Raw genomic sequence first — 23264 nt, forward strand, 5'->3', positions numbered from 1 at the left:
ATTCAAATTTGACTGACTGACTAGTTTTTATATAACTGACTAGGAAAAGTTATGACCAGTCTTAAAGAAAAAAATGAGTTGACTAGTCTAAGCAGTTTTTGTAACAGGCCACCAACTCCAGTACAAGCGTGCATGCATTTGGTAGAAAGTTGCGATTCCAGGTTTGTAGGAAATAGTATTCACCCTTTAGTTTGCATGCAACATTTACTGTATGCATTAGGCCACACAGTCCAAACCGCCAATTTAAATAATTGATCTACACTTCATTGCATCTGCAGGTTAACCTAAATAGCCTTGGCCCTTGTCATGCGGAAAAACGTTAAAGTGTTCATTAATCTTTTTAAAAGAGAAATGTATCCTCTGGCAAATATGAGCGAGTTGTCAAATCCCAGGGATCCCTTCTGTGTGGCCTGCTGTTATGGTTACAGTAGTTGAAAACCCAGCAACACTTACCAAGATATCCTCAAGCCATGTGAAAAATCTTAAAGTAAGCAGTCATTTGGAACAATGTGAGGGACTTTCTGCTGCAAAAAAGTAACTTGCACTCTGTAATGAATGAATTACAACAAAAAAACACTTCTTCATGCTAAATGTCCAGTTGAAGCGGAAGCTTGCATAAAAACATTTTGTGTCACTAATGTGTCTCTTTGCTTATTTGCACTGAATGTTTCCCAGGACTGTCACGCACAGCTTTTGTAATTATAACAATAATGGAGGCAGATCTGTAATTAAATCTCATTGATCTGGCTCAAATGCATTCTCTTCCTCCTAAATGCACTGCTTTCTCCCCTCCTCTTATTCCCAAGTGCATTATGCACATACCACCATTGTAGCTAGAGCCAGATTTACTTGTCCCACAATGTAAAATGACACAGTTGGGGGCCTTTCATTGTGTCAGTGTCCCTATAAAATTACCCGTTTGCCTTCAGCTCGAGCTGGTTAGACACTCCTCTTAGAAGAGCGCAGACAGCCGCTGTGGGCTTTAACAGTCTTTATTAGGCTTGTAGCTATACTCGGGTCATCGGCAGTGGAAAAGTAAAGCCGATTCGCCCCCGTCCCAGCTCTTGCGACCGAGGATGACAGCTGGTTACCAGGAGCACACTGGCCTAAATCCAGCCACTTACACCAACAACAAGCATGCATTGCATTTGTAGAAAAATCCTAGATGTGCGTAGTTTGAATATTCATTTATAATTAACTGCATTGGTGAGATTGTGTTAAAGTTTTCCCAGAAAGCTGTCCTAATCTGAAAAGCACCGTGTTCTTGGTAATCCATATTTTTAGCTGGTGTGTCAGAGCATTCGTTGCTCCATCCATGAATATGTTTGCCTAACATTTACACACATCTTACTATAATGAGCTTTTACTAAAAACAAACCTACTTTTTATGACTAAGTTCTCTTGTGTCATTATTAGTGTTATTTGCTAAGGCAAGCGTCACTTTAACTAATGCTCATACCCTAAAAGCAGAAGTGTTGTTCAAGTTTTTCAGATTATTTTGAAGTTAGTTTCAAGAAAACTAGTATGTAGTGTTAAGTCTTGTTGTATATGCTGTTGATTTTTGCTTTTGCAGTGCTGTTTGGGTACTGAAGTATTTGTCCTCATAACACTTGCTAGTCCAGGTTGTTTGGACTAAACTCTATTATCTGTGTTAATAGGGTGTGGTAGAGGCTAAACAGGTTAATGCTTTTAAAACCATCAGCGGAGAGATAGAGTAGGGAGGAGAAAGTGGCCAGAAAGAGATTAAAGAGCCAGGGATTCTGACAGAGAAAAAGAGGGACGCAGACAGCTTTAAAAAACAACTGACATTTATGATTGGAAATACACTTTTGGGATTAGTTCTGTCATCATTTGCTCACATTCATGTTACTTTCTAGACTTTTTTTCCAAGCAGTTTCACTGAATGGGGAATGGAGATATCATGCTTCGAGTCATAGCAGTAGTTCATATGACTCGACTATTAAAATCTTTTTTGAATCGTATGTTTTTTGAGGAACAAACTGAAATTTAAGGCTGTATTCACTGTCAGTCCTCTCCAGAAAGCTGTTAACAGAGCATCGAGTCAGTTGAACTGAATCATTCCGATTTATGAACAAATCATGGTTTTATAAACTGAATGAACTGATTCACTGAAAAGATGATTCAAACAAGAGATTTGTTCACAAATTGCACGACTACTTCTGTCATCATGCCAAGGAGATCTGCATCAGATTTTAGGCATTTCAGTGAATATTGTTTAAATTTTGCTTTGTTTTTGGATGACTTTTATGGTACTATGTTATGTACTTATGTTTTTTAATTAATTTAATTTCAGTCTATCTATCTATCTATCTATCCATCTATCCATCTATCCATCTATCCATCTATCCATCTATCTATCTATCTATCTATCTATCTATATTATCTGTTCCGCAGAAGAAAGGAAACCATACAGGTGGCCAACATGAATAAATGATGACAAGAGTTTTCATTTTGGATGAACAATCCCGTTAAACACTGAATGGGAACCTAACAGAAGTGCCTCCTGTCAGCGTTCAGCTTTATCTCCATTTCTCCATTTTTATGAAGAAGAATAAAAGCAGCTCTGTTCTTCACTCTCCACTAGTCAGCTCAATGTGTGGAGCTTATTATGTAGAGTCTCATAAACCCACACACACACACATTTTCTAAAGAGAAACACTGTGTCATACTTGCACACACACATATGCCGAGACTCATTTATGAAATACACATGTTGGCCTGTGACCAGAGCTTGGTTGTCAGAACACAGTGTGTTTCAGACAGACTTTCCATGAATGTCTACATACTCACACGCACATAGACAAACATATACAGAGAGCACCACAACACACACACACACACACACACTCTCACACTCACACACACACACACACACACTCTCTCTCACACTCACTCTTTGAATGCCTCTTTCATTGAAAACCATGTTTGATGTATCTGTGAGTGTGGGAGAACTCTGATTGTAACATTATCATTCATATTTAACATTATATTTCTCTTTTTGTCTCTCTAGTCATTCCAAGGCAGCCAGGGACGAGCCTACCTCTTCAATTCAGTGTAAGTATATATCTCATTCACATTAATAATTTATAGCATTTTCCATGTTGTGAATTAAAACCATACACTGTTATTGTTCAAAGGTTTTGGGTCTGCCTTTTTAATAAATTATTATTTTATTCAGCAAAGATGCATTAAATTTTAAAAATGATTAATAGTGGCAATAAATATATTTATAATATTTCAAAAGCTTTCTATTTCAAATAAATGCTGTTCTTTTGAACTTTTGAACATCAAAGAATCCTGAAAAAACTGTATCAAGGTTTCCACAGAAATATTAAGCTGCTCAAGCAAATCAGCATATTAGAATGATTTCTGAAGGATCATGTGAGACTGAAAACTGGAGTAATGATGCTAAAAATTCAGCTTTGCATTACAGGAATAAATTACATTTTAAAATATATTACAATTGAAAACAGTTATTTTAAACAGTAATTACAAATAATTTGTAATATTACTGTTTTGACTGTATTTTTGATCAAATAAATGCACCCTTGATGAGCAGAAGAGACTTCTTTCAAAACATTAAAAAAATCTTACCACCCCCAAACTTTTGAACGGTATTGTATATAACGGGTTATGTACCTGGTCGTTTATGCAAAATGAACCCAGACAGATTCCAAGGCAGATGGGTCATATATCACCCTGAATGACTTTATTTTGTCATAATGACCGGGTGACTGCACATTATCCCTTATATCTCTGTCTGAGGCTCATAGAGGAATGGGAATAGCTGTTTTGCATATTACAAGAGCTGTAGGCCTAAACATAGCACTGCTATCTAATGATGCGAGTTGATGATTCATCATATTTAAGCATAGAGCTACCAGTGTGTTTAAGCTAGCGCTCCGGTGTGTGTGAGATATTACGATGATAACGTCTAGGTTAAATGTGTTTGTGTTAGCGAACTGTGACATTCCTCAGGCAATGCACAGTAGTGCATGAGCGTTAAGAATTGCCATTGAGAAGATATAAAAACACAAACACAAGAAGGATTCTTTCATTGAGAGTTAAGTGTCTCTTGAAATATGATACAATATTGACCTGTACAGACTTTATGAAATGCAAAATTATTTAAATTAGATCACGTCACATTACCACTGGAAAAGCTTGCTGATGCACGTCACATTATTTACAAATATCATGTGCTAGCACTCAAAAGTTTGGGGTCAGTTTTTTTTTTTTCTTTTATTCAGCAAGGATGCATTACATTGATCAAAAGTGACAGTATAAACATTTATAATATGAAGATTTCCATTTGAAATAAATGCTGTTCTTTTGAACTTTCCATTCATCAAAGAATCCAGAAAAAATATAATGATTTGCACAAAAATATTAAGCGGCGTAACTGTTTTCAACATTGACAATAATAAGAAATGTTTCTTCTGCACAAATCAGCATGTTAGAATGATTTCTGAAGGATCATGTGACACTGAAGGCTGGAGTAATGATGCTGAAAATTCAACTTCGCATCACAGGAATAAATTACATTTTAAAATATATTGGATTAGAAAACAGTTATTTTAATAATATTTCACAATATCACAGTTTTTACTGCATTCATCAAATAAATGCAGCCTTTGTGGGCATATAAGAGTCTTCAGGCAAAAACATAAAAAAATCTTACCAACCCCAAACTTTGGAACAATAGTATATGTAAGTTGTGAGAACATGATTTTTATTCAGCATGTATTTCAATACGTTTTGACCATTATGTCAAAGCCAGCTCATTATGCAATGCATCTGGTCCCCATCAGCTAATTTAAATAAGCTTTTGCTTTGCTGCTAATTTGCAGGATTACTAACATTTGAGCCTCATTAAAGATGAGCAGAACAAATTTGTGTAAATCATTTGTAAAACCAATTGCGTTGAATTGAATGCTGCAGTTTGTGTATATGATTTTACCGACGGTATGTAGTGACATCTAAAATAGCCTATGCATGGTCTATTTTTATGTCAGTTGATTTCTGCTGAAAATTAAATGTAATTTTAAAGCTGTTCTAGTTGTAGCTACTGTGATGCTACATGGCCGCTGGTCACTTCCAGTGTAGACACAGTGTGTCCAGTGATAGCAATCACATCTGCTGTAGTTCTGCTTCTGACCTCCTATAAGTGGCTACCCACAATGACTTTCAGAAAACACATCTGTTACATAAATAATCCTTTTGACCATTGATTAAACTCTTTTCCCTCAGTGTGAATGTCGGTTGTGGTCCAGCAGAGGAGAGGGTTCTCCTAACAGGTTTACACGCTGTGGCGGACATCTACTGTGAAAACTGTAAAACCACTCTGGGCTGGAAATACGTAAGTTAACCTCTCCTTCCACTCCATGCAAATTATAGACTATTATTTTAAATGCTTTAATGTCTTTTCCTTGCATCACAAGACAAGCTGCGGTTTGTTTCGAGGTGTCGCACTTTGCTGATACATGCTTGTCAGAGTGCTTGTTCTGCAGTTGCAGTGACAGCAGTTGGCTAATCTGAGTTGTGTGGGTTTCTTTATTTTTGTCTACTGATATCCTGTTACTTTGCTGGTCTCTAGTGACCAGAATTAACATCCTCTGACCTCTCACTGCAGTCCAGCACACATTTAACTCTATATATATATATATCTTTTTCACCGCTCAATTAGGACCCACTTTGATGCTACAAGTGTTCATGCTGTTGTGTTTTCATACGCAATCCAAACAGCAGACACTGAATAATAGATCAGTTTTGATAACATTTTATAATAACTTTCATTAATAAGTCATTAAAACAAGGACACATCTCATAATACAATGCTTAACAGATCTGTAATGTGAATTTAACATTTGAAATGATGTTTTATTCATATTTGAATACATTTCATCGTACATGAAAGCACAGAAATAGACGATAAATAAATAATTTTTAAAGAAATTAATACTTTTATTCAGCAAACATGCATTGCATTAATTAAAAGTGACAGTAAAGACATTTATAATTTTCCAAAGGATTTCTGGATCAATTATGTGAAACTGGATTATGGATGTGGATTATCTGACACTGAAGCCTGGAATAATGGCTGCTGCAAATTCAGATTTGCCATCACAAAAATAAATGACATTTTAAAATATATTCAAATATATCCTGTTATTTTAAAATATATAATATTTCACAGTATATGTATTAATATATAATGCAATTTTGATCAAATAAATACAGACCTTCTGTGCATAAGAGGCAAAAACAAAACAAAACAAAAAAAAATCTTACCAGCTCCAAAATATTGTTTAATATTGATTTAGGTTCATTTGGATCAGTGATGCACTACTCAGTATAAAAATGCTAAATATGTTTGCCATATGAAGAGTTCATTTGCAAAAACAGATTCCAATTAATCTCAATCGAACTGCAGTTGGGTTATTTTGATTAGGTAAAAAAATAACTAAAAAACACAGCTAACTAACACAATAAAACACAATGAAAACATGATAACATAATAAAAAACATGATTTTTTAAAAATAAAATAAAAAAACTGTTTTTGCAAATAAACTCTTCATACATTCCAACCTATCCAAATTTACTTATCTAATTACATGTTAATGGGGAAACAATAGCTAAGTTTAATGTATCTCTGCTTTGGAATGCAGTAGTAATGTATTACTCAAATTTTTTGGTAATCTAATAATTATTTCACCTAAAGCTAATCATAATAGGAAAGTTCTGTCGCATTGTTTTTATGTGTTTTTGTAGATGGCAGGTATTGAGTTATTGTGTGGTTGTTTCTCTTCCTGATTAAACCGGAGCTCTAATTGTGTCCCAGGATTGGTTAAGAGGGATTTTACACTCATGACTCAATCTTGTTAGTCTTCAGGTTTGATTACAAAGCCTTTAGATTCAAGCAACTCTGAAACACTGATCACAGACCAGTGTCTCGAAGCTCTTTTCACCATCATCTGACGAGAAACTCTCAGGAACAGCTCTTATTTCAAGCCAAATGAGTCGAAGCTGGCAGTGTAGGGTTTACAACCAGAGGCATGATGACACACCACTGCTCTAGTGGGCAGATTTAAGTCAGATGAGTAATGGACAGGTGTGAGAGGAGATTCAGACAGCCCAGAGCAGTTAAAAAGACTTTAGTTAAGCTGACCATGCTAAAGCAATAGCTGGTTTTATATCATTTCAGCATGTTATATCATGTAACAGGGAGTCTTATCCTGTCCAGAATAAATTAAAAGGCTCCTGTTCTGAATTTTTATAGCATTTTATTTTTCCTTTCTTGGACCAAACATGTTCTTCCCACTTTTGACCTTTTTAAACCGGCTGTTACTGGGTACTGTACCTTAAAGGCCTTTGTTATGATTGGCTAAGATCTTTGTATCAGTGTAGTTCCCGCAACAGTATTGCAGCAGTAAATAATAATAATTATTATTTATTATTTCATAGTCACATTTTGTAGTCATCAGTTCAGAAAAATTGCAATGCCCCCAAAATTGTGAAGCCACACTAGAAAAAGGATATGGCTGCCAAGCAAAAGCCATATGTAAACGTGGCATATGTCATATGATAGTATATGTATCAGTTGTGATATAAACATTGCAGTTTCTATTTTTGTAGTTTAACTTCAATACATGGTCTGAGTGCACTGGAATCATATCAATATCATAATCTTTTAAGGGAAAGACAAATCCTGTTTTTCATTATTGTTAAAGGGACATTTCACCCCTAAAAAAATGAAAACTTAGTCATCATTTACTCACCTTCATGTCTTTCCAAGACCATAAGGCTTTGGTTAAGCTTTGAAACACAAATTTATATATATATATATATTTTTTAATGCAGCCTGAGAGGTTTTTGTCCCTCCATTGAAAGTCCAGGAAAGCAAAATTTAAAAGATCCTAAAAGGTCATAAGACGTCATAAAACAAATCCATATGAATTGAGTGTTTTAATCCAAATCTTGTGAAGAGATTCAATCACCTTGTATGATGAACAGATTTAATTTCTGCGTTTAACAATGATCGACACACGCATACATATAGTGCATTGCTTATGGCAATGTGTGTGTCAAGCGCTAGAACAAATTTAAAAGCCCAGGTTTTGATTTAAACCTCTCTTTTAAAGGCATTTCTGGTGTTTTTGGAGTTTTTGTTACCTGAGAGCTTTCAGTGGAGGCGTAGAAACCTCTCAGCTTTCATTAAAAATATGTTAATTTGCGTTTTGAAGATTAACCAAAGTATTATGGGTTTGGAATGACATGAGGGCGAGTAAATGATGACAGGATTTTCATTTCTGGGTGAACAATCCCTTTAAGTAGACACAGAAATATTGTTTGATTTATTTCAGTAGTCAAAACTGCACGTTTCTCAGTCCTGACGTTTGGTCGGTTTTTGTCTCTGTTACAGGAGCATGCGTTTGAGAGCAGTCAGAAATACAAAGAAGGCAAGTTCATCATCGAGCTGGCTCACATGATCAAAGATAATGGCTGGGAGTGACCTTCACCTACTTCCTCTCCGCTCAGTGACCTTTGGGCTGCTCTGCCGTGGACTTTGCCGAGTGACACCATCACACGCACACGTACACAAACAAAAAAACGCACAGACACGCGCGCACACACACGCCACCGTCGACCATGACACATCCTGACATCTCTACTGGGTCATCACAAAACTCGAAGGCAGAGTGATGGAAAGCGAATCGAAGACATCTACGGTCACTGAAAGACTCTCTAGGACCTTTTTTCCGAGATGTACGTCAACACTTTGGGATCCGAACCTTCTCCCTTCCTGTTCAACTGCCCCGTTAACTGGTTTCGGTGTGCTCGGCCCTCCTCGTGTGTAAGCTGTTAACAGTATCCAGAAGACACAGTCTCACGTTTTTCATTTGACATCCTCCTCTGTTTTGTTGAGCGAGCGGGAGGCGTGCGTCTTAGTGTGCGTTCTTTCTTTTCGACAGGAATCTCGAGTCCTTCCTGGTGGACTGATGTTACTGGTTAGCATTTTTCTCCTTCTCTGAGTCAAGCCCGTTCTGATTGTCTTTCCTTTCACTCTGGGGTAGCGACAATTGACCTATGTTATAAGAGTTGGGGTTGGTTTCAGGGTTCGGCTATGTAGCAGTATATTTCAGATGGGGGTGGGCGTTCAGCATTGCAGTGGCATGGCATTTTACCCGTTTTATTTCCAAATCGAAATGTTTTTCTTCCTCAGATGACTTCACTGTGCAATTCGTGGGACACTCTGGTACAGCAGTAGCGTCTGACCCCCTACTGGAGCTTTAGTTGTCTCTGGTGCTTTTGGTGAGATTACACAAACGCGTCTTTGAGTTGGCATTTGTGGCAGGTTCCATTTTTGCAGCCGTACTATAGGCGAAAGAAAAAAACTAAACGAAACAAGACAAGCGACAGCCGTTTGGATGCACTGGACATTGGGGAAAACTGAAACTAGTGTCCTCGGAACATTGTTTGCATTACATTTTCATCCCCCTTCACGCCAAATGATGACAAGATTTTACAAAACTATTGTTGTTGATATTACAATCATGTGTATGTTCATTGCTATGTGTAATTTATGTGTTAAACCACATGTTTGGACATGCACACGCATGTTAGCTCAGTGTGTTTTACGCATTATGTTTATGGCATACTTGAATGCAGTTACTTTGTTTGCACTTTGCAGAGGCCTTGTTCATGGGTTTAGAGGCAAAAGTCTGTTCATTTTATGGCCTTTTTTTTTCATGGAAAATAATCGAATGATTGTATTAGATGCTTTGAATGATTTTCAGGGTTGGGTGGTTGCTGGCTTGATCATCTCCCTCTACTTTCAAACACGAAATCTGCTTTCGCTTTCTTCCGCAGGCTGGCAGACCTGTTCGCTACGCTCGTAATTCATCCAATTGGATTCGCGCATCAGAAGCAAGTCTCGAATTTTACAATCGGACACCATTCAATGTGGCGCTACGCGATTCTTTTGCTGCTAATAGAGATAAATGCAATCCGGAGCTTTCACTTTAAACCTTCTGCACTTTACCCGGACTGTCTGAGAGCATGCGAGCGGATGTGTTCCTTTTGTAGCTTTTCTCCACATCTTTGCCTCTAAGCAGCATGAATCTTGTGCCTCTTCAAAAGATAAAAAAAAGAAAAGAAAAGAAATCTCCCTCTCCTGTGTTGTGCGGCGCATGACTCCGAGAACCCAGCACATCTATTAGAAGCTCTGCTGGAGCTTCGTATCGAACTCGAAAACGACACGAACTTGGAAACACAGAACCTCTATCCACTTGAAATATCTAATATAATCCAGTATTTTTTCATAGTTCTAGATGTTATGAAACAGTGGTTGTATTCTGCAAAGTATATAAAAGGGGCGGGGCCGTTAGAACGGGAGGGGGTGGAGCTTGCTTCCTTTAGAGGTAAAGAGGGGCATTTAATGTAGATTTTTATCGAATATTATTAAATATATATATATATATATATATATATCGAACCGTACAGATGAATATCGAGGTTTCGTCGTGCTTAAGGGTGGGTGGGATATGGCGGGCAATAGTAGAATGAGTGGCGAACCCTCAGTTAGTGTTCGCCGCCGATAAGGTCAGTCCGGTCACGTGACCTTCGAATCAGTCAAAGACAATGCAAACAAAATAGTTCTTACTTGAAAGATGATACAGAGTTACAGACAATACATTGTCCCTCTCACACAGTTTTGTACATAAAGTAACATATTTAAGGTTTTATACATATTTCTACTGGGTTAGTTTCTCTACTTCCCCGACTTGAAGCACTTTTGTTCACTGTACCTCTGGCTTTATATATGTGTGTGAATGAGAGAGAAAGTGTGTGTGTGTTTGGATGCATGTATGCGTGTTCCCTTACTTCCCTCACTTTATTTGTAGCCGTTTTTGCTGTTGTTCACTAGTTTCTCTGTGCTGTTTCCTTTATGACACTTCTTTTGCTGTCTCACAGCGTGTTTTGATGTGTGCTGTCTTAGCTTGATGATAATGAGCTGCTTTGTATTTTTTTTTTTTTTCTTTAATATTAAAGTCGATTTTTCGATAGTTTCCTGTCGAGAGCCTAATAGCAGAATGTCTGCTGGTCGTGTTTTAGCATCATGGTCAGCGGTGAGCTGGATTCACCTGCCGAAATTTCACAATAGAAACACCGACCCAGACCGTTTTACAAAAAAAAAAAAAGCTTTCCCTAAGATTTTCAGAAACAGAACTAGATCCAGGCCAGTGTCACTGTCAGTGTGCACCAAAAAATAAGACATCGCTCAACCGAAACCTTTTTACTGAGAACCACTTGGTCAAACCAAAAATCGAGTTTGTGGTCTCTCTGAATACCAAGTGGGAAATGACTTTTTGTTAGCTTTTTTTGGATTGTGATTTGTCTTTTAAAGCAACATATTAAGGTGTTTCTGATATTGGCAGTAGAAAACTGCTGTTTCTTTTAGTGACACTGGTTTCAAACCTTTCTAGACCTGTTAATCTGAGATTTGTCATTCAAACGACATATAGTTTAAGGCAACAGTGGTATGCAAAGGAAACGATTGTATAAGTTTGCTGAGTTATTTTCTTAGGACTGTTAAAATATAAGGTCTAAAGCATGTTGTATTTATAATGGCTATATTAAGTCGTGCCTGGTTTTCTTTCTTTCTTTCTTTCTTTTTTTTATTCTTCAATGCAAAAAAAGCTTTTTTCTTCTTTTTACTTGATTACATTGCTTTGCATTCTGTCCCAGTAAAGAAAAGTCACATTTGTCTGTTTTCACTGTATTGTAAACTATTCAGAAATCACAATAAAGCTTAAATGGTATTGCGGTTTTGTTGGATATTTCTTTAACAAAAAAATCAAGAACCATTCATATTCTTTATGTCCTTTATAAAACTGATCAAAAAGCAGTTTTTGCATTACGTTTACTAGCCATTTTTGTTTTACTTGTCTGTATGCATTTCTGTTGTGGGACTTCATTCTCCTGTTGATCAAATATCTTTACAGGACTGTTTTTGGTCGGTTGACGCTCACCCACTGTGCGCACTGGCTTAAAATTGAAAAGTCGTGGAATTAAAGCCATGTGTTGTCAGAAACATTAGTAAATGCTTGTATCACTTCTGAATCTCATTGCCCCTTGGCACTGGAGCATTGCTGTCATAGTAGCTGTAATGGGGTCTAGATTTATATGTCTTGCAGGCTATTAAATAATAAACCTCCAGTTTCATTTAACTTTGAATATTCTAATAGCATAAATTAAGTTTAGAAATGCTATGGGTGGATTTTGTTTTCTTAATTAAGCTTTAAAAGTTTTAAATAAATTGCTGTAAGCCAGGATTATTTTAGGATAAATTAGACATTATTATAGTGTTTATTTATTTTAGTTTTTTAATTTCAATTTTAAAGTTTTAGTCATTTTGATGTGTGTTTTTGTCACTTTTATAAGTTTGTTTTAATATGTCTATATATTTACTCAAGTTTTAGTTATTTGAGTACATCAGCAAACTAAATGAAAATAAGAACTACCCTGGCAACTAGCTGAAATAAAACTTTTTTTTTTTTTTTTCACAGTAATGTTTCATTTAAAATATATTTCAGTTGACTGGTTTTTATGGTCTTGGTTTTAGTTAACTGTGTACAGTGGGGTTATTATAGTAATGTCACTTACTGGAATACTTATATATACTTATATGGAATACTGGAATAGTTGCAATGATTGCAATTTTTTTTCATGCCATGAATTGAAAAACTGGACTCATCACATCACATCTCATACTAACAAATGTAAATTTTAGTGCTATGGTTGTACAGTGTGAAAGTTTCATATTTTAAACATTATGATCAATATTTTCTGCTTTAATAAATGTACGCACCTGATATTTTTCTGTAGTAAACAAAAACATGCCTTTGATGTTTATTGAGATGATTACGCTGAACTCCTTTTAAAATTCAAGTCAATTGCATCTTATATCAGATATTGAATATATGCTTAAAGTTGAATGGTAAAAGAAGGAGAATAAAATATTTGAAGTTTATTCAGACCAGTAAAGTAGAGTTTTATTACTCGTCTTAAGCAAAGTTCACTGACCTGAAACATCAGTCAGTCAGTGTAGACTGTACAGTCTGTATTCACAATAGGCCTGTTTAGACCTGCTGGCCAATATAATAAGTATGTGAGTGATTTAAGTTTGAAATGTACAATCACTGAAGTGACATTTTATCCTGCAATACCCCAGCACTAAAACTCTTGTTCTACTGTAAATGCAAACTTGAGTCCCTCGAGTCACCGTATCTTTGCATACACTTGCTTAAGTCATTTTTGTTCTTTTGCAACAGAAAAACATCAACAGATCACCTCCTAAGCAAGTGCATTCACAATGGGAAATTTAAACAGATTCAGGCCTGTGGCGAGAGCAAATCATGCAAAACCACCCAGGTACGTTTTGGCCCAGTATCGGTATAAAACATGCACATAACATTTCAAAGCCAGTGTGTTTTGAAGCATGGTTAATATCAACATATCTCTTATCATATGAGAACAGAACTTCTCTCTTACTATATGCATGTCTTTTAACCTTTTATCTTCAAGAAACGTTTGCTCTGAAAGTTCAAGGCTGACTAAACATCAAATTTTAATGTTCAACACAATGTCTGCTAACTTGTATGTCAAGACAAAACATGGCAAGAGTCCAGCCATTTGACAATGGATCTGTTACGTCATTATATAACCGATTCTATTTACTTAGGCCGTGTTAATAGCGCAAAAAATTGGCCCAGTCTGACATATTCAGTTAACAGCCGAATGCGGTGTCAATCAAGTGCGTAAATATGGCCAAATGACACACTAATGAAGAGCACAGGCATAAGAGGTCTGGAGGTCTCCTTTGTCTTATCGACGGTTGGCCTTACTCCAGATTGGGGAACAAAGAATAGCGATGGCCGTTGGATAAGGTGTCTGGTTAAACCAGATAAGATGTGATTTTCTCTCTCTCACCGCTGAGGACATTCAACCTCTCACTCCCTTTTTTGTGCTAAGAATATTCTGTGGTTTCCTAGCGACTGGCGCTTTATTGCCGTGTGACTTAGAGGCGGTTTAAGTGTTTTTAGTTACTGACTAACAGACTTGCCAATCTTTAAATAAAGACAGGTGAAGAGTTGCGTGGTTAACTTGATCCAAACAATGGCTTAATGTAGTTTGCGAGTAAACGGTAAGTATTTGTATGTATTCTAGGTCTGTTTTCTTTGTCTTAATACATGAGTGTGCTGCGTGTTCACATTGAAATGAAATTAGGCCCTGTTTTTTGTGCGTGTGAGAGACTTTTGTGTCTCTATGTACCAGGTGTGACGTGATCTCCCTGTTTCCAATTTCAGCTTTGAATGATTTATTGTAGGGACCGTGTGCGAACACACACGCACACATTAACATGCACTTTGATGCATAATTATTACACGGCTAAAAGAAAGATGATTTTCCTGGCACCAACAAACAGAGTAAACAGAGCTTAGTGCAGTGAGGGTGAGAAGGTGGATTTTGAAAAAAAGAATATAGCAGGTCTATATAACATCGTCAGAGATCATGATTTGATTAGTTCTGGTCTACCGGCTGCATTAGCTACACTGGCTTATCATCATGAAAAAGCAACCATTAGGTTGTGTTTCCTTGCTACACAGTGTGCTGTTTCCATGGTAACCGTCCAAAACCAAAATAATGCCCAAAAATTTTTAGGTAATCCAGTAGGGACTGCAATTTTAGAGCTTCGGGGCAAAACAACATTCACGTAAGTTCATAAATGTGAGGAACTTGGCTGTCTCCTTCACTTGTTTGAGAACAGATATTGTGAGTTACAGCATCAATTACCATAGAAATTTAGCCTCAGAGATGTTGTTTATCATAATGCACATCCTAAAGCATTTAGATGATTTCAATTAGACATGTGGAGCTTATATTTTGTAAAGGCACTTGAAAAATGTTTGTCATATAACTGCAAAGTTATCTAAATAGAATAAATTGCCATTTTGAAATGGGACTACTTTTAAGGTGTGCAATAATTTTTTCAGGAAAGGCAGGGCTAAATTAGTTCCAGGCAGGTCTTGACCACATTACTGTTCCATATCACTTAACCAGATGATTTCAGTTATTTCAATGGTCTTTACCTATGGTGGCCCAGTAGGGCACAACACAACAAAATCGCCACAACACATAGGACTAATTTTATTGTGCTGCACTCATTTTCACAGTGTTGTGGCTTGTTTCTGTTTTGTTTTGCTAATTTCGTTGCTCGTTTTCGTGGTAATTCGTTGCGTTTCATCTTGTTTCCATTGTGTTTTGCTTATCTTGTTGTGTTGTGGCTTGTTTCCATTGCATTGCAGATTGTTTCTGTTGTGTTGTGTTGCGGCTTGTTTCCGTTGTGTTGTGGAGATTTCGTTGTGTTGTGCACTACTGTACCTTACAGCCTACAACACCAAAAGAACCAAAACCCCTAAATACACTGATCGTAATAAATATAACAGTTGATAGAATATAAATTACAAACTGTTTCCAAATTTTCCCCAGGAAATGATGTTATATGATTGATGGAAAACACATTTTCTTTTTTCACTCTCTCTCCTATACAAAGGCGTGCACACACACACACACACACACACACACACATTACAGACGGACACTCACACATACTGAAAACTACATGACATTTCTTTGCAGCAAAGTGGTAATATCGCTGTTCTTAAAGCAGTTAAACTTACAGTTTAAGTGAAGAAGACACTACTGCCGCACATTGTTGAGAGACACACAGACTCAGGTAATTCACACACGCTTAATGTCTCTCTCTCTCTCTCTCTCTCTCTCTGTACCAAGCCTCCCTTACTAGCTCTAAAATGACTTTGTGGAATTTGCAACGGAGGCTTGAGATGAAGTGCATAGGAAATTAGTCCTAGACAAAATACAGTATTAAGGACAAAAAGCTGAAAATATCTTGAAAGGCAAGATACTGAATTGAAGAAATTCTACCACACACTTCTAAACACTCATAATGTGTTGACTGTAATTTTGAGACACTACTATAATTGTTTAGTTTTAACATTTATTTCAGGGCAGTGCCTTACCAAAGGGGTTCACAAACTTTTTTGTCAGCAGAACCCATTAGTTTTCACCAGAAATTCACACACCCACTGTATTAGTTTCAAAAGGACAATTTAGACTACTTTACAGCTCAAATATCAAACATTTTTACTGAAAAAAGAAAACTCTTGAATAAAATACAGTCTTCACATGTTTTCAAACTGAGGGAAAAGTTGAAATTACTTTCCCAGTCTCAAAACCTGTAGCTTAAGTGATGTTAAAGCCAGAAAATAATAACAGCACCAGAAAGTCTACATGTGGTTTTGACAGTGTTTCCAAACAGCACTCGTGCGTATTTTGATGACACACTTGCATTAAAATATCCTGTTGGACATCCTGTGATTAGACACCAGTGTCACATTATTTGTTGCTCTGACGTCACAACTGTTTTTCTGCTTTTCTCTCGCTTCCTTTTCTCACAGTAGACATATCATTTTAAAGCAGGCTCACTAAGAACAAAGAGAGTTTTGCTTTTAGTTTTGCTTTTATAACACTGCCTGGTTTGTGTGATAATGTTTTTAAGAGACCGAACATAAAAAAGTTTATTGTCACATGCTCTATTCTTCCCGATTTTCCCCCTTTGTCCGAGTGTCGCTAAATTGGAGAGGAAATTGACTTTTTCTGGCACAAGCTGAACCCATTGTAATTATTTTTCTTGTAGTGTGTTACATCACCAGCCTTGTTGGGTAACAAGACAGAAGAAACATATGACTAGTTCCTTGTTGTTTGCATTTCCATAGGAAAAAGTTACATGGAGACGATTTGTTGGTCCACATCTTCTGAAGTGATCTGATAGCTTTCTGTGACAAACAAACCAAAGGAAGCAAGTCATACAGGTTTTGAACAACATGAGGGTGAGTAAATAATGACAGAATGGTTTGTATATAGTTATTGTATGCCATGTATGTTGGCTTTGTTCTACAATAAATAATCAAAAAAAAATTTTTTTTTTTAAATCTCATACTGTGCTCAGATTTATACCAAGATACCAGTTTGCAATCAAAAGTATATATGAACTCAATTATTTATCAACAAATTCTTCTAAGAACAATTTATCTGAAATATGCCAGTCACATGAGTTTTATGTACTTTTAACACTTTTAAAGAAACAACTGAGAATTATCAGTACCATTAAGTCTTGAAAGAGTTTCTTGTGGGTTTGTGTACACAAGTGTGTGTGTGTGTGTGTATGTGCGCACATACTCGTACAGGCCCACAACCAACACTGTCAACAGACAGAGCTGAAGGTCACCTCAAAAACAATCAATGAAACATTGTCCGCCCATCAATACAGCATTGACATTGTACATATACACTAATTCCACACAACCAGAGCACAGACCGTCACATGAACACCACAGCATTGCGTCAAATGTCACGTTACTGTAAACAAGAGCTGCTTCCTGAAAACCTATAGATTTGACCTTACACGTGTCTCTCCTACCTGTGTGTTTTTCAGAAATGCCTGCAGGTAAAAAATAATACCTGTTAACCCAATGTGGTATGGATTTGACATATGGCAACATAGTTTTCCTTCGCTTTCAAGAACAAATTGCACTGTTAAAATTATAAGAGCAGCATTTAAAGCAACCAATAATATGCTATTTTTTTAAGTCACATGACATTTGATTTTCTCTCCATGACTTTTACCTGAGGTCACTCTTAAGACACATTGACATGCTCCTCAATTGTGTTCTTTGATATTTTTAATTAATTTTTTTCCCTACATCTGGATTTTTGTGGCATCTTTTATAAGTTAAATAGATGTTTTTGTTCACAGAAAAACTTGAATACTGAATGCTGCCTTATAGCAATTCTGTACCTAATTTGAAAATTTTCCAGACTGGGGCATCAATTAGTTATTTATGCATTAATTATGATTTATGTTTTGAGTGTTAAACTAAAAATTCTGTTTTTGTTTTGTTTTGTTCCAACAGTACTGTAACTATGTAAATACATAGACATCAATATGGAGTTGGTTTCGGAGGAATGCATATTATAGAGGGTTAACAACTCTAGAGTACCTGCATCACAGGCCCTAAATCATTTACCAAAGCCATGATCTTCCTTTTTATAAAAGTGGATGGAAGTCATTTTTGGCATCCATTGATGAAGCACATTTTCTCACCTGAAGACATTATGAATGACGAAAGCGGCATATACGCCCACTCCAGAGCCACTGGTACTAAAACACTTTTCTTGTAAATCATTAAATGTCACCTACCATTAATGTAAAAGAAAATGGTTCCGTCTAGACCCAGGGGATCCGTAATGACATGCTTGCATATTTGCTTTTCTACATTTTGAACGTTTTTCCTTGCAGTAGCTTTGCGCACTTTCTCAAATGCGGTGTGTATGTGTGTTGTCCTCATGAAACTTGCCCTCCACATCCTCTCAGATTAAGATCTTAATTAGTGGCATGTATGCCTAAATCTGAGTGTATGCCTCTATGGAAGGGACTGTTCTTGAGGACATGTACTGAGAGTTTGTGTGTGTGCAATGGTTTCTATATAGATGTTAATGCACACAGTTGTGTATGAAGGTCAAAAAAGATGAATGACTTAATATAAAGATATTAAAAACTATATTTTTACATTATCTGAAGAAACTGTGGTGCTTGCTAATGAATAACTCACTCTTATAATGCTACAGAATTGCTTAGGCATTTCTAGGTGCTTAAAACAAACCCCTAACCCTGAGTATGAGCTACAGTGTGAGAAATCAGCTTAAAAATTGCTTCCTTGCATTTATCTTGTTATATAAAGCTGAAGTAGGAGAAAGTATTTGAACTAACTTTAATTTGACATGAATGAAACTGAGGTATAGACATACAGCCTGTCAACCTTTCTTCTCAAAAGAATGACTTTTTCTTAGTGTAAAGAACATCAAAAGAACCTTTTTCCAGTATAAGGAAGCATTGGAAAGTTAAAGTGCAATGTTAAAGGTTCTTTATGAACCATAGATGCCAAAAAATAACCTTTATTTTTATTTCTGTTCCCCAGCCTCAATTTCATTTGCCTCAAATGAAATTCATCTACCCTGACTGAGGTCCATAATAACAGTGACGCTTGTCACACAGTTAAAGCTGTAGATTAAGGATGTGCATGAGCATTAGAGACAGAGATAAGGTCAGAGAGGGACAAGAAAGCACAGAGATTAACATTAGAAGGTTCTTCATTCACAGATCCAGTCAACCGTGCCACCCTGATCCACTTCTGGGCGCTGCAACTGCAGCAGTGCATCTTCACAGGAATAAACAACAGTGGCATGTCGAATGGAAAAAGACACTCTGTGATTTATAATACTGTTCCAAAATGTTGGGGTCATTAAGAGTTTTTTAAAGAAACTATTTTTATTGCACAAGGATGTATAAATTGATTTCTATTAAAAGCTGATCAAAAAAAAAAAAGTAATGTTGTGAAAATGAAAAAGAGAAGTTGATTTAGGCACTCATTCATGTTATGATGCATAATGCAGCAATGACTGTTGTTTATATCAAAACACCTTCCTCTCCAGGACAGTCATTTGTAGTTGTCCAAATACAATAATTTTATTAGTTATTATTATTAATTTTTTTTTGCCAAAAAATAAATTTCATTTTCATGAGATTTTCACAATTGAATGCCAGTTCTATAACATTAGTGCAATCTGAGTAGTTTCAGTACAGCAACCTCTCTGTCAGTATGAACGAGGTCAGACAGACATGCACAGACCAGTTACAGTACATACTGAACACAGGAGATGATGCCCTCACCTAGATTTGATGGTCCTGATGTCATAATGACTTCCTCCACCATAGCAGTAGTCCGCATGTTGTGTTCCTGCAGAACAACTGTGCCAGAGCATCAGGAAACCAATTATGCTAAACAGAGGGCTGTTAGTCTACCCTATCAAAAAACAAGAAGTGCAGTAGAGTATTGAGAACAATCTTTTGTTTTATTGGGATTTGTTGACTAATAGAAAGACAAAACAAAACGTTTGCCAGTTTTAGTCTTACAATGCACACACATGGACTGACTGACGCATACATAATTGAACCAAAAAATTTGAAGTTTTCTCAAAATGAGGAGCTCTAATCTGATTAGCCAGCTTTATGCAGTTTCCTGGAGTGAGTGAGTACAGGTTGTTATCTTCTGGGAAACAAATTTGTGTTTATAAGCTCCCAGTCTGCTGTGCAGTTTTCGGAAAGACCTACTTGATAGATCTGGATGTGAAGTTTTACTGTAAATCTTTCTGATTTAGTTTCAGGCACTCAATAGAATGGAAACGTGTTTTAAAAGTGAATAATTATGACTTTATATCTCACAATTTGACTTTACATTTTACAATTTCAACTATATATCTCCTAATTGTGACTTCATACCTCAGTGTGAATTTATGTCACAGTGTATTAACCTTATAATCTTATAAACTCACTATTAGCTTTTTTGTTTTGAACCCCACTTCCATACAAGCAAGCAGGAGTTTAGGAAAAATCTGAAAAGTGTGACATTATAAAACTTAATAGCTACTGAGTTTTAATCATGTGATGTTACGTCCTACCTTTTTGGCTGAAAGTTGCAAAATCATTCAGCAGCGACTTTATATTGCTGGCTTCTTTAAAGTCAAAAAACAACATATTAAATTTATTATATATATTAATGTTATTATTAAACAATCATTTACTAAACGTAAAAATCTCTTGTGCTTACCGAGGCTGCGTTTACTTAATCATAAAATAGTAATATTATTAAATATCATTACACAACAATACTATTTAACAGCTGTTTTATATATATACGTGCATGTGTGTGTGTGTGTAAATATGTATATATATGAATATGTGACCCTGGACCACAAAACCAGTCATATAGCACGGGTACATTTGTAGCAATAGCCAACAATAAATTGTATGGGTCAAAATGATCTATTTTTATTTTATGCCAAAAATCATTAGGATATTAAGTAAAGATCATGTTCCATGAAGATATTTTGTAAATTTCCTACCAAATATATATCAAAACTTATTTTTTGATTAGTAATATGCATTGCTAAGGACTTCATTTGGACATCTTTAAAGGCAATTTTCTCAATATTTAGATTTTTTTTGCACCCTCAGATTCCAGTTTTCAAATAGTTGTATTTTGGCCAAATATTTTCCTGTCCAAACAAACCATACATCAATGGAGAGCTTATTTGTTCAGCTTTCAGATGATGTATAAATCTCAATTTCAAAAATTTGACCCTTATGACTGGTTTTGTGGTCCATGGTCACATATATACTGTATATATACTGTTATATATTAATGTTATGCAAAGCTGTTGCTGTCTGCTTATTTATTTATTCTTTTTTTTTTAAAAATGATACTTTTTTCAGGATTCTTTGGTAAATATAAAGTTCAAAAGAACAGCATTCATTTGAAATTGAAATTCCATGTCACCTTTGATCAACGTAATGCATCCTTGCTGAATAAAAGCATTCATTTCTGCCCAAAAAAAGTACTGATCTCAAACTTTTGAATGGGAGTAACCACCTAAACCTCACATAAAAATGGGTTGGTCATTTGGCGATCAAACAATCTAAATGTGCGGTTCTTGGCCAGAGTGAGCTGTTTGAGCAGATTTTATGATGGAGGTCTAGTTCATCTCATCCATTTCTTCCAATAAGAAGGATTTTCCAAGTGCTGTTCCTGTTTTCTCTGACTCTCTTGAGTGTTTATGGGATGTTGTTCTACTGTATAACTGAATATAGCTCTACCCTGCTCTCTCACTCTCTCTATGATTTCATTCTCACTCTTCCTCTCTGGAGTGTTTGAATAGATGAAGTGTCCAGAGCACTTGGCTCCTACTAGCTTTTAGTACCACAGCTATTCTGGGCTGTTGATGACATCATAGGGAGGCCTGGCAACAAGCTTCACGATGCCATGACTCATAACCTGACACACAGATACACACACACCTTTAAAACAATTAACATGACTTCATCGCCCGACCACTGCCCTGGCAACTCAACGAAATACAGACAAAATGATTCTTTTTGGAGGGCACCTATTATGCAAAATTCATTTTACATGTTGTTTGGACATAAATATGTGTTGGCAGTGTGTGTACACAACCACCCTATAATGATAAAAATCCACCCGCTCTTTTTTTTAATCCTCATAAATCATAAGCAGTGTCTCAGAACAAGCTGTTCATAGAATCCATAAAACATCACATTTTACAAGCCCTGCCCACGACTGTTGACAGACACCGCCGTATTAGTGGAGACCCCGCCCTGAGTAAGCCACACACAATCTGCCATGTTTACCTTCACGCTAGAGCATTTAAAAGCAGCATTCGAGTGAGAAATGTCTTCTTATTAGAGCTACAGAATGATTCATTCAAATGCAGTGAGTGATTTTCTGTTTTTATTTTATTGTTCATATTATCAGCATGGACAGCAGTATAGGTACTGTATATTACGCTGCTGTCACTTAATACACCGATCTAATATAAACATGCGATTTCTTTCCCAGCTGTTTGCCTTCACAGACATAACCGACTGTGTTTTTGTAACTCGTGTGTTTTTAACATAAACTTTGTGTATTTGACAGTTTAAGCGCAATAAGACATGAAAGAGTACTTAGTTTAATACTCACATGCCGTGCTCAGAAAACTGTATATCAGAAGTTTAAACTGATGTGGCTTTAAAACACATGATTTCAGCGCGATAGACATGATAACCAAAACCAGACAGATGTTTTTTGGCAGAATATCTGAGATAGGAGCTGTAAAGGCACAGCCCTATTCTGGAAAAGGGGGACACTAAAACAGTGCACTAAAACAGCGTGTTTCTGCTTCCACTCAAAATAGGCCTTTTCAAAATGATATAATAAATAATCTGTGGGGTATTTAAAGCTGAAACTTCACAGACACATTGTGGGGACACCTGGGACTTATATTACATCTTGTAAAAAAGGAACATCATGGTGCCCTTTAAAAGAATACTGCAGCTTTTATACAGTGGGGGAAAAAATATTTGACCCCCTACTGATTTTGTACGTTTGCCCACTGACAAAGAAATGATCAGTCTATAATTTTAATGGTAGGTTTATTTGAACAGTGAGAGACAGAATAACAATAAAAAAATCCAGAAAAACTT

General features: G+C 36.3%; 1 protein-coding gene across 6 annotated transcripts in view; it reads left to right on the top strand.

The window, feature by feature from the left end:
* Nucleotides 1–17975, top strand: part of ypel1 (yippee-like 1) — a 29443-nt gene extending 11468 nt beyond the window's left edge. For 5 of the 6 annotated variants that reach the window (XM_058775755.1, XM_058775753.1, XM_058775752.1 and 2 more), the window contains 3 exons: nucleotides 3032–3075; nucleotides 5272–5380; nucleotides 8445–11844. In XM_058775755.1, the coding sequence (XP_058631738.1) occupies nucleotides 3032–3075; nucleotides 5272–5380; nucleotides 8445–8534 (243 nt within the window). In that variant the 3' untranslated portion in view covers nucleotides 8535–11844. Of the gene's footprint in view, nucleotides 1–3031; nucleotides 3076–5271; nucleotides 5381–8444; nucleotides 11845–16881 lie in introns of those variants that run through there. The other variant, XM_058775756.1, reaches the window with a different exon arrangement.
* Nucleotides 17976–23264: the final 5289 nt, after the last annotated feature.

Source organism: Onychostoma macrolepis, chromosome 05, assembly GCF_012432095.1.
Source record: "Onychostoma macrolepis isolate SWU-2019 chromosome 05, ASM1243209v1, whole genome shotgun sequence".
Taxonomy (NCBI): domain Eukaryota; kingdom Metazoa; phylum Chordata; class Actinopteri; order Cypriniformes; family Cyprinidae; genus Onychostoma; species Onychostoma macrolepis.